General features: G+C 41.1%; 2 protein-coding genes across 15 annotated transcripts in view; both read left to right on the top strand.

Annotated features, from left to right (window-relative positions):
- The window catches only part of LOC125750555 (protocadherin alpha-C2-like), a 186,409-nt gene that overhangs the window by 127,109 nt on the left and 46,342 nt on the right, over positions 1-12,958 (top strand). The gene's annotated exons all lie outside the window — the stretch shown is intronic.
- Positions 1-12,958, top strand: part of LOC125750551 (protocadherin alpha-C2-like) — a 138,026-nt gene that overhangs the window by 59,027 nt on the left and 66,041 nt on the right. The window contains exon 1 of one of the 14 annotated variants that reach the window (XM_049028570.1): positions 3,826-6,313. The exons of 11 other annotated variants lie outside the window; for them this stretch is intronic. In XM_049028570.1, coding sequence (XP_048884527.1) covers positions 3,941-6,313 — 2,373 coding nt within the window. In that variant the 5' untranslated portion in view covers positions 3,826-3,940. Of the gene's footprint in view, positions 1-3,825; positions 6,314-9,597; positions 12,033-12,958 lie in introns of those variants that run through there. 2 more of the 14 variants (XM_049028564.1, XM_049028567.1) reach the window with 2 other exon arrangements.

A 12,958-nucleotide genomic window follows, 5' to 3' on the forward strand; every position in this document is an offset into this window, starting at 1 on the left:
TGTTTCTTCACATTCTTTTAAGAACCATAAGTGTGTTTAAATTTGATCTTCCTCAGATTAGTAAAAATAGGCCTACTAAACTATTAAATTTGATAAATTCACCCCTTAATCTCCCAATTTATGACGGCCGTCTGTGTTGATTATTGATTTTTGATTTTATCTTCAAATTACAAACAACGTTTTACCCTCTTGCACCCTCGTTAAGGTATGAAACTTCTCAGTTTCATGCATTACAGTGTAACAGGCTCATCTAGAGGTGGATGGAGTGTCTGTTGTATAACTTGGCAGGCGCGCAGTTAGCACCAGGGACGGATGGGATAGGTCCCCTTCAGATTCAGAATGACCTCGATCCGTCCCCCCCACTTTCAGGACAAAAAACAGCATATCTTCATAAAGAAAAAATATCCCGTCAATACTGCGTTTATTGAGTTGCAGCACAGGCAGTTGGCATTAGCGTTTTCTGAGAAGCCTGTATACCTTCTCACGTCAGCATCAATCTACATGTGCGCAATACTGTTGGACCATTCAGGCAGGGGACAGGCTAAAGCACAGAGTGATGGCTATAACTCATACTCCTGTTTTAGGGACTGAAACATTTTATTTCACACATCTTAAATGAAAATCTGAACATGCTTTATTACGGCTACCTTCCAGCTCCTAGCAGCACTTCTTGTGTTTTTGTTATTGTTAAGGGGTCCTGAATCGTACGAGCTGCCTCGTCGGTGCCTGTTAAAGTTGTAGAGGTAACCATAGTGACCACTAGGCCCATCTGATGGATTGAATAGAAGGATGAAGCCAACGAAAAGGCAAAAAACAAGTACAGCGTTTTTTTAAAAAAAACCAAACGATGTAAGTAGACTATGCCTTTCTTGTTGCCTGTTTAACTTACAACAGGCTAAATATGAATCCCTTTCTAGGGTATCGATATTATGTTAAGGTTAAAATTAGTGTTGTTAAGGTAGTTTTGACGCAGATTAATCTGACTCTCCGTGTATAATCGAGCGAGCATAGCAATGTTTCGTTAGGAAAATGAGCTAAGAATCGTCTGTTCTGTTTACAATTTTATGTAAATATGTTGTTAACATGTTTGCAAGGCACACTAAATGGAGAGTGAATTATTTCAGTTTTATTATTTAGCTGCTTTTTGTACATTCTATTTTCTCAAAGAATGAGTATGCTGAAAATCAGTTAATGTTTAAATAAAACATGTTTTGCATGAGGCACAAGGATTTGGTTGGTGATTGGCATACTAACAAACGAAAGGTTTATCCTGTATGGGTAGCGTTTATCAAGTAGAACTTTGTTGACGATGTTCATTGTTGCTCTGTGGTTTCAAATCTTTAAGGTTCCAAAGCACGTAGTGCTATGGAACCTTATTGTTTTTTATTGTTTTTATTGCAAACCATTGGCCTAAATTACACAAATAGACTAATTAAGCACCAGTTAAGGCTATTATTGCACAAAAAATGTAAGCACTAATTCCTATTACGGTACAGTTGAAATGCTGACAGCTTGGACTAGCCTGAAGCATCAGCCCCTTTCACATCATTTCACTTTGTGAACCCTAGTAATTGACATGTGTTCACTACACGGTGGCAGATACTTTCTGCTTCCACCAATCACTACAGTTTGGCTGTGACATATGATATGTGCTGAAGTGCATTGTTTGAATTCAGCGTTACCGCTTTCAGCCCTCCCTCTGCTGATTGGCCCGGCACCCTGACGCAGTTCCTAGAGGTGAATGAAATTGATCGGCGCTTGTCTGGCTAAGCTTGGTCCCCCCCAATTAAAAAATCCTATCTGCGCCACTGTAACTCGGTGGTGGATGAAGGGAGATTTTCAACAGTTAATTTGATATGCGACATGGCTTAGCAATCACCCCCCCCCCCACAACAGAAAAAGAAACATCCTCCCTCCCACCTCCTTTCTGGCCCATTTTTCTTTTTTCCAACCAACATTAACTTAAATAGATACGCTAATTCCTAAATCTTAATATGCAGATTAAACTAAGTAAATAACTCAGTTAATAGTTAACTCAGTTTCTACTAGAACAATCATAGCAGGGGCTTATGTGTCCAGCCACTGTGGTGTCATCTGCAAACTTTACTATAGTATTGCTGGGGTGGGCAGGGGTGCAGTCGTAGATGTGCAGTGTATATAGCAGGGGGCTCAGCACGCAGCCCTTTGGGAAGCCAGTGCTTAGGCTGAGAGCTGTGGAGGTGTGTGGGTCCACTCTGACCCCCTGGGAGCGAGTTCACAGAATCCAGTACCACATGGATGGTGATAGGCCCAGGACTGTCAGTTTGAACACCAATTTTTGGGGCAATATGGTGTAAAAAGCTGAGCTAAAATTCACAAAGAGAAGCCTTGTGTAGCTCCCGCATCTCCAGGTGGGTCAGGGTAGAAGGCAGAGCTGTAGCAATCGCATCCTTTGTGGATCTGTTGGACCTGAATGCAAACTGGCACTTATCCATAAATGGTGGCAGGCTGGCAATTATATGACTCTGCACAAGCTTCTCGAAACACTTCATAACAATCGGTGTGAGTGCCACTGGATCGTAGTCATTTAAACTGGTTATTCTGGGTTTTTTGGGACTATGACAGAGGACTTCAGGCAAGGTGGTACAGTGGACTGGGACACAGAGTGATTGAAGATATTTGTAAAAAACCCTGCCAACTGGTCTTTCTGCACTCGTCCAGTCACCCCGTCAGGTCCGGGGGCTTTCCTCATATCCACTGCTCCCAGTGTACGCCTCACATTACACTCCTCCAGCGTTAGTGTGTTGCCATTGCTGGTGGCTGGATAATGTGTATTCCTCCAGGTGCTGATGGTCAAAGATATGCCATCTGGTTCTCTCGAAGCAATCCTGAGTTTCAGGTAACTGAGTAACTTACTATCTGGTGCCTGGTCTGGCCCTGTGTTTTGACGGGTTTCTTACTCATTCTTATGCCCTGACAGCGAACGATGGGATGAACATTGTGACTGACACAAACGCTAAGTACCGCCGCGTTATCAGCGTTGCTGTTTCGGCTATGCTATTAACTAACAAAGCCAGCTGCAGTTTGCACAATCAAATAAGAAAATATTTATGAAACTTAATCGTCATGAGATGATTAAATCCCAATATTTCACATCACCTTTTATTGGCTAACTGTTGGTTACAAGCTAATAAGTTAAGTTTACATGCTAATCCGTCTTCGCTCACCGCTCCCTATGTTGGCTTTTTACTAGCGGGTCTGGAAGTGAGCGTCTGTCTGTTGGAGTTGGAGTTGGGAATAAATCGTTTGGCCTCTCCAAATAAAAACTGTAAGAAAAAAAACATTAAATTACGAAATGAGATATATTAACTATATGTGTTCTTTATAAACTAGGAACTATATGTGATATTATTCATTTCAACTCTGCCCCCCGCCAGAAAAAATCTACACCTATGAATCTTTAACGGTGTTAAAAGATTTAGCGTGTAATAGGTTCAAAGTATTCAAATTTAATGTAATCCATGGGTTAGTCTCATCTAGTGAAATTATCATTAGCTGCATTGTTGCAACGAGTTATCACTTTAACGTCGATTTGGACAAAAGCCTCTGCTAAATAAATACATAATAAATCCAAATGTCACTCGCCTAATGATGTTATGGCAAAAGGGAAACTACAAATATTGTAGCCGACTCTCCGTCTCATTACTACCGATAGCGGTGGTAGCCTACACCAAATTTAATATCCACATGGTGTCACTATAGACTAAGAAAAAAAAGTATTCGGATATGAGGCTCCTCCTTTTTTCAGGAAGGAATTTGTCGTTTTAACAAAGGTCCGTCTAAGAAAGGGGAAGAGCTGGAAGTCGGACCATAGGCCAGCTAAGATTATTTCGTTATTACCTACAGCATTTTTGGAGAAGATACTTTCATTTGAAATGTAGATGTTTTGTGCAGCAGGACCATGACGCCAAGCCCAATACGTAAACGGTGGACGTGCTTTCTGCTGATGATTTTCTTTATGGATGTCTCCTGTGGACAAATTGTTTATTCTGTGAATGAAGAATCGGATCCAGGGACCGCCGTCGGAAATCTGGCTAAAGATTTGAACATCCCCATACATGAACTGGAATCGCGAAGGTTTAAGATTGCATCCGGCTCCAATGAGAGGTATTTCGCTGTGGATCTCAAAACAGGGGTGCTGCACATTAAAGAAAGAATAGATAGGGAAACACATTGTTCACGTAACATGAAATGTTCGTTAAATCTAGAAGCGATGGTGAATTCACCTCCAGAGCTATACCGTTTCGAAGTGAATATTTTAGATATCAATGACAATGCCCCCTCTTTTCGTATGCCAAGCCGTCATCTAAATATTTCGGAGTTCGCGTATCTAGGGGAGCGATTTACTTTACCGAAAGCTAGTGACGCAGATGTGGGAAATAATGCCGTAAAAAGCTACAAACTGAGTCCGAATGAGCATTTCAATCTAGATGTTCAGAGTCGGGGAGAGCAAAGTGTATCAGCGGAATTGATACTACAGAAAGCTTTAGACAGAGAAAAACAGCCTGTGATCCATCTCGTATTAACAGCTTTTGACGGAGGAAAACCTGCGAGGTCCGGAACATTACAGATAATTATCAATGTGCTTGACGTCAATGATAACATCCCTGTTTTTAATAAAACACTGTACAAGGCCCGTATTCCAGAGGACGCACCATACGGATCTTCCGTTATCACGGTTGCTGCTACGGACCTGGATGAGGGCCAAAACGGTGAAATAATTTATTCTCTTATAAACGACGACCACGATAGCAGCATCAGTTTGTTTGCCATTGATCCGAAGAGCGGTGAGATTACGGTAAACGGCGTCTTGGATTACGAAACAAACAGTGCGGTTGAAATTCGCGTACAAGCGCAAGACAAAGGACAAAATCCAAGAGCAGCCCACTGTAAGCTCCTCATTGAAATTATTGACGTAAACGATAACTATCCCGAAATCTCCGTAACATCATTAATTAATACAGTAAAGGAGGACGCTACAATCGGGACAATGGTTGGCTTAATAACTGTCAAAGACAACGATGGGGGTAAGAACGGCGAAGTCCACTGTAAAATAACTGGCTTTGCTGTTTTTAAACTGAAATCGTCTTATAAGGACTATTACTCATTAGTCGTTGATGGGCCGCTCGACAGAGAGAGCACTTCTCAGTACAATGTTACCGTCACAGCGACGGATGAGGGGACCCCGCCTCTTTCTAGCGTCAGTGTTATTACCGTGCACGTTTCTGACGTTAATGACAACGCACCGCGTTTTCCCAATCCAGATGTTAATGTCTATCTGAAAGAGAATAGTCCGGCTGGGGGTCTTATAGAAAGAGTTACTGCTTTTGACGCAGATACCAATGAAAACGCACAAATTACATATTCATTATTGGACACTCACAGCAAAGGAATGCCGGTATCCACGACAGTAAACATAAACTCCGTCACTGGGGACATATACAGCATGCAAACTTTTAACTATGAGGAAATTAAAACTTTCCAGTTCAGAGTTCAGGCCACAGACTCTGGTGTCCCTCCATTAAGCAGTAATGTTACTGTGAATGTTTTCATCCTGGATGTGAATGACAACAGTCCTCAGATTCTCCCACCTTATTCGGACCAGGGCTCCGTAAATACAGAGAACATTCCCTACTCTGCTGAAGCGGGATACTTTGTGGCCAAGATCAGGGCTGTGGATGCAGATTCTGGTTATAATGCTCTGCTGTCCTATCACATCTCCGAACCCAAAGGAACCAATCTCTTCAGAATCGGAACCAGTACAGGGGAGATTAGGACTAAGAGGAGAATGAGTGACAATGACTTACGGACCCATCCATTGGTCATTTTGGTTTCTGACAATGGAGATCCTTCTCTGTCATCTACAGTGTCTATGGATGTGGTGGTTGTTGAAGGTAACGGGGATATACAGACTGCATTCAAAGAGCGCCCAGTGAAGGAGGATCGCTTTTCCAGTTTACACCTCTATCTCCTCATTGCCATAGTCTCAGTGTCACTCATATTTTTACTGAGCCTTTTAAGTTTAATAGCTATAAAATGTCACCGGACGGACAGTTTCAACAAGTACAGCACCCCAGTGATCACCACCCACCCTGATGGGAGCTGGTCTTACTCTAAATCTACCCAGCAGTACGATGTGTGTTTTAGTTCAGACACCCTGAAGAGTGACGTTGTGGTTTTTCCTGCACGGTGTCCGACTGCAGATGTGGATCTGATAAGTATTAATGGCTCAGACACTCTTGAAAAAAATCAGACCTTGCCTAAGACTGAGAAGGTAAGAAATATTCTATTTAGTATTTTGTCCTCTTATTGATATAAAATATAGGTAATGTGAACTTTATTAAAATGTAATATTTTAGTTGTAAATCTTGGACTCAGTTGACATTTTTGTGCATGTCTGTGAGAACCTTGATGAAAGTGTTTGATTATGAAACAAATAAATTATCTTTTAAATTTGAAACTGCTTAAACTTTACAGCAGGTGTATAATGTGTTTTGACTTTACATCAGCAAACTAAGTTATTTTAACCTGACAGGATAACGCACACTTGTTTTAATTTTTGCTGTAATTCTGGCTAAAGGATGAGCTTCCATTGGTTTTATTCAGGACTGCTATGGTCCTGCTCACTTTAATTGGATGGACCAAGCAGTGTGGAAGGTCAGCACAACCCCTTTTATCTGCTGTAGCTATCAAAAATTACTTTTAGTTATGTATGATGTTGTATATATCGTATATGGCTTTTTTGGACATTTATCTGTGTAGCAATGTGTTTCTTTATTTGCATATGAAGTTCCTGTTTGCAGTGGTTTGTCTTCCTCAACAAAATCAAAGGCAGAGTAGACTGATGAGAAAAATATCTTTTGTCTAGTACAAGCTAAATTACGTGCAAATGCATAGGATTCTCTGCATGTTTTTTATAGAGATATGTTGCAGTTATTTTCTTCTATAAGTCTTTTAATTAGTTGCTGAACTTGGTTGATTTATGCCGTAAAATTCTGCTGAAACAAATCGGTAACATTAGGGGTGACAGTGTATTTGGAGATGGTTTGGGCTGAAATAATGTGTTAGCACATGAGTTAACAAACCATTTAGGGCTCAGAGCTAGATGACATAACTAATAACTCATAGGAAAATTAATTAGTAATGTTTAATACTCAAAATTGTGTATGTTGAGTGACAATGACTTACGGACTCATCCATTGGTTATTTTGGTTTCTGAAAATGGCCATTTCAGTAAGATGGAATGTGCAGCCCTGTCCGTGGTCCTGGAATTTTGCAGTATGGCCACATTCTTACCGATCACTTAAAACAAACCTTTTTCAGTTGACATAGTATATAAAAGACCGGGGTAAGGTAAGCAGCACACGCTGATTACAGTGCATTGCTGCATTCACCACATGACAAACCACCTCAGGGATGAGAACCTGAGTGCAGCTGTGCAGTGAGTGATACCTCACCACCACACCCATCCGAATGGACCAGTGTGAGTTTTTTTCCAGTGGCTGGAGTGCCAATCCTGCCACCAACCCCCAAATTTCCCTGTAAGGTGGAGGACCTGCTTGTAGGGCTGGATGTACATTAATGTCATACCCAGGGCAAAGTAATTGCAGGTTAAGGGCCTTTCTCAAGGGCCCAATGGAGTAGGATCACTTGTGGCATTCATGGGATTTGAACCAGAAACCTTCTGATTACAGGGACAGTTCCCTAGCCACCAATACACCCATAAAAGATAGACTGATACAATACAAGAAAATTCTATATTCACAAATTTAAGGTGTTTTTTGCATAACATTGCGTGACGGGCATTTCTCCCCAGCTCTGCTGCATGGGTTTAAAAACATAACACATATAACAAATTCCAATAATTTCACTAATCTGCCTCAGTTGTAGCAGTTAAGATTTTTTTTAAAGACTATGATGTTTTATGTTTTTCTTCTCTGCATCCTGTTTGAGGGCGGCATGGTGGTGCAGTGGTTAGCACTGTCGCCTCACACCTCTGGGACCCGGGTTCAAGTCTCCGCCTGGGTCACATGTGTGCGGAGTTTGCATGTTCTCCCCGTGTCCTCGTGGGGTTTCCTCCGGGTACTCCGGTTTCCCCCCACAGTCCAAAAACATGCTGAGGCTAATTGGAGTTGCTGAATTGCCCGTAGGTGTGCATGTGTGAGTGAATGGTGTGTGAGTGTGCCCTGCGATGGGCTGGCCCCCCATCCTGGGTTGTTCCCTGCCTCGTGCCCATTGATTCCGGGATGGGCTCCGGACCCCCCGCGACCCAATAGGATAAGCGGTTTGGAAAATGGATGGATGGATGGATGCATCCTGTTTGTTATATTTGTAGCCATTGACTGCGGTGATTGTTTCCATGCATCCATTTGGATAAACATTGTAGGTGATTTACAGTGTATAATGAAGACAGCACTGGGGTCTGTAAGTTTTGTCTTTTTGTTTCTGCAATAGAAATCTGTTACTAAACCATCACATCCCCCCTCCCCTACAAACCAATCGCTTTTATCGTCATCTATCAGCCCCCCCCCAACACCTTTTGCTGTCACCACTCTCCCAGTGATTTCCACTGGCACTGTTCGAATAGTCTCTTATGCTTGAGGTGAGCAGTTCCATAAATAACACAAATGGTACCTGAGTTTAGCATGAGGCTAAGATATAAATGGCACCATTGATAACCTAGGGTTCTTTAAGTAAGTTTTCCTTGGAAATGTTAGAGATTTGATTGAGAATTTTGGCCTAATAGGAGACTGAGCATCAGCAAACGTGTGTGCATTTAGCCTATTCATTTATGTTTTAGCTCGTTGTCATATTAAATATTCAGCGGGCTGTGTGCACATTATAAACACACTATGGCTTTGGTCAGCCCTGGACCACCCCAGCTGAAAACTCCTACAACCACCTCTGATTCCAGGTGTATTTTATCCAAGGATTATATAATATACTTGAACTTTTCGTATCATGAACATAAGAACTAGATTTTTTAAATCAAGCTAAAATAACACTATATCTGAAAGTAAATTAAGAGCATTATTAAAGTACTGTGCATTTCAGAAAAGAATAGGTGAAGTGAGAAAGTAAAACTGGAGATAATCATGAAAAATACTCATATTCAACAAATATCATTTAAACATAATTTTCCTCTATAGTACCTACTTACCCGTTATCATAACTTCTCACCTAGTGCTGGTTGGTGGTTCCACACATACACCTGGCAGGTATCGAACCCCCAACCCTGTGGACAAGATACGCATTAAATTACCTTACCGACCGCTGTTTATAATATATGATTTCATATAATGCATAGATCAACCGGGTATAGAAAATCAATGAGTGAATTTTAACTAAGTGCATAGTTATTAAATCTCAAAATATATATACAGTTTTTAAAATATATATTTTTAAACACACGGTGTCACTGTTGACTGTGAAAACAAAGGCTGCAATACCCACGGTTACACCCCCGGCCGTGCTCTCCGCGGTCGCTGAATTACGCCTATTGTGTTTCGGTGTGCACTTCTACTGCAGTGGGCCGATAGTGTTGACAGAAAACTGAGAAAAATCAAAACAATCGAAATAGTCCGCTTGGAAATATCCGATGACTTTTAAGAGCAATGTTTTTTTTGACGCAAAAGAAATCCGTTTGGGTTCAGCTTGTGGTACTGTTGTCCTGGATGGATTTATACCGCGGCCAGATCGTCTATTCAGTGTCGGAGGAAGTGAATACGGGAACTGTCATTGGGAATATTACCAAAGATCTGAATCTCAACATTCAGCAACTGGAATCACGCATGTTTCAGATTATTTCGGGGAACAAGAAGAGGTATTTTGAGGTAAATCCTAAAACCGGCGTATTATTTGTTGTCGATCGCATCGATAGAGAAGAGCTGTGCCTAGATGCTTTGAAATGTTCCCTTAATTTAGAAGCAATTGCACACAATCCGCTCAGTCTTCATAGTATTGAAATAAACATTTTAGATGTCAATGATAACCCTCCATTATTTCCGGTCAAAGATCATTCAATAAACATTTCTGAAAATGGATTTCCCGGAGATAGATTTCCACTCCCTGTGGCTCGTGACGCAGATGCTGGGAGCAATGGACTAAAGAGCTACAAGCTAAATGCTAATGAACATTTCTCATTGGATGTACAGAACAACGGAGATCAGAGTGTGTCGGCCGAGTTGGTGCTACAGAAAGCTTTAGATCGAGAAAAACAGCATGTGATTCAGCTTTTATTGACTGCCATTGACGGCGGAAAGCCTCAGAGAACTGGCTCGCTACAAGTTATTGTTAATGTGCTGGACACCAATGACAACAATCCAGTGTTTCCCCAAACTGTATACAAAGTTAGTGTTCTCGAGAATATTCCGCAAGGCACAAAAATAATGACTTTAAATGCAACAGATATAGATGAAGGTGTAAATGGAGAAATCGGCTATTCTTTTGTGGAACATGGAAATGTTAAATCTTTGGACATGTTTTCAGTTAATTCGGAGACGGGTGAGATACATATTAAGGGAAATATTGACTATGAGGAAAATGCTGCTATTGAAATCCGAGTACAGGCGAAAGATAAAGGCCACCCACCGCGCACTACTCATTGTAAAGTACTTATTGAAGTCATTGATGTTAATGATAACGCTCCAGAGATTTCAGTGACATTAATAACTAGCACGGTGAGAGAGGACGCAAAAATCGGAACAGCGGTGGCTTTGATAACGGTGTCGGACAAAGACGGAGGCAAAAATGGAGCTGTAACCTGTCGTGTTACAGACTCTCCGTCGTTTAGGCTTCAGCAATCTTACAAGAACTATTATTCTCTATTAGTCGCGCAGCCACTAGATAGAGAGAGCACTCCTCAATACAATGTCACTATTATAGCTACTGATGAAGGGTCCCCGCCTCTCCCCAACCTCAGCACCATTACTGTGTTTATTTCTGATGTAAATGACAACGCGCCACGCTTCCCTGACCAGTATCTTAATATTTATTTAAAAGAGAACAGTCCAGTTGGCGAAATCTTAAAAACCGTAACTGCTTATGATACCGATGCTAATGAGAATGCTCGAATTACATATTCATTATTGGACAGTAACAGCAAAGGGCTTCCAGTTTCCGCTGCAGTAAACGTGAATTCCGTCACTGGGGATATATACAGCATGCGGACTTTTAACCACGAAGAGGAAAAAACTTTCAGTTTTCAAATCCAGGCCACGGATTCTGGTGACCCCCCACTAAACAGTAATGTGACTGTATACGTTTTCATAGTGGATGTGAACGACAACAGTCCTCAGATTCTCCCACCTTATTCGGACCAGGGCTCCGTAAATACAGAGAACATTCCCTACTCTGCTGAAGCGGGATACTTTGTGGCCAAGATCAGGGCTGTGGACGCTGACTCTGGTTATAATGCTCTGCTGTCTTATCACATATCCGAACCTAAAGGAACCAATCTCTTCAGAATCGGAACCACTACCGGGGAGATTAGGACTAAGAGGCGAATGAGCGACAATGACTTACGGACCCACCCGCTGGTCGTTTTGGTTTCTGACAGCGGAGATCCTTCTCTGTCATCGACGGTGTCTATCGATGTTGCGGTTGTTGAAAGTACTGGGGAAGTCCGGACTCAGTTTAAAGAACGGCCAAAGAAGGACAACGGCTTTTCTGTTTTAAATCTATACTTGGTCATTGCTATCGTGTCTGTGTCGGTGATATTTTTAGTGAGTCTCTTCAGCTTAATAGCTATTAAATGTCACAGGACAGATGGAACTTTCAACAGATACGATGCCTCAATGATCACCGCACACCCTGACGGAAGCTGGTCTTACTCTAAATCTACGCAGCAGTATGATGTGTGTTTTAGTTCAGACACGTTGAAGAGTGATGTGGTTGTTTTCCCTACGCCGTGTGCGTTCGCAGAGGGCGACGGCATAAGCGTTAATGGAGCAGATACTTTAAAACGGAACCAAACGCTACCCATGAGTGAGAAGGTAAGAATAACTTAATTGAAATTTGATTTGTATTATTTGCACTATTTTAAGAATTATTCATTGAAATTGACATTTTTAAACATGTTTTTGAATGGGAAATTAATTATTATGCATAAATTATTATAAATGCTTGGTGCCGTTTCGGTCCTACCTGATGTAACGGCAAATTGGCTGGCACGTCAGCGTCCCCTCAGAAAGTGGCGCCACGCCTATCTCGCCCAAAGGATCGATTGGTCCTGGGCTGGTGGGTCATGTTTTAATAATACAGATAAAAATCGCTCTTTATTTAAAGGAAGGAACCGAGATTTGAATTATTATAACTCTTCATATTTGTTGTTATAATAAGGGACTGTTGACACAGTGGGGTGTTTAAAGTTTGATTTCAGCCTTTACGGTACTTTAATTAGACTAGGACTACTTTTTCCATAAATAGAAATCTGTACTTGTTTTTGTTTAAAGTAATTTGTCCTCATTTTTTAGTTTTAGATATTGAAATAATATAAAATACCATAATTTTATGAAACCAAAGAAACTAACAAATATATTCTCAGATGTCTGTACTCAGAATGTTTGTACAAAGCAGTCGGGTAATTCCTCCATAATAACTCGCCATTTCAGTTTTGAAAGTAAAACATTCACTACCCTGAAATATTATGCTTACTTCAGCGTTGATTGTCTCGTATGTGCTTGCGATGAATGCGACCTATATCTAAATAGTAAAAATACTATCCTTTCATGACGGTCGTTTTAGTTTTGGCAATTTATTTCAGATTTTGTATTCAGTTTATAAGCAGCATCTTCAAACATCTTTTTAGAAATTGAACTTTTTAATCTTATACATTTGTATTGATGGACTGAGTTTCTGTAGATTAACTGAGCCCTGGATGGAGGCAGATTTCTTCAATAACTGATTGAGCCTGCATGTC

This window comes from Brienomyrus brachyistius, chromosome 10 (assembly GCF_023856365.1).
Source record: "Brienomyrus brachyistius isolate T26 chromosome 10, BBRACH_0.4, whole genome shotgun sequence".
Taxonomy (NCBI): Eukaryota; Metazoa; Chordata; class Actinopteri; order Osteoglossiformes; family Mormyridae; genus Brienomyrus; species Brienomyrus brachyistius.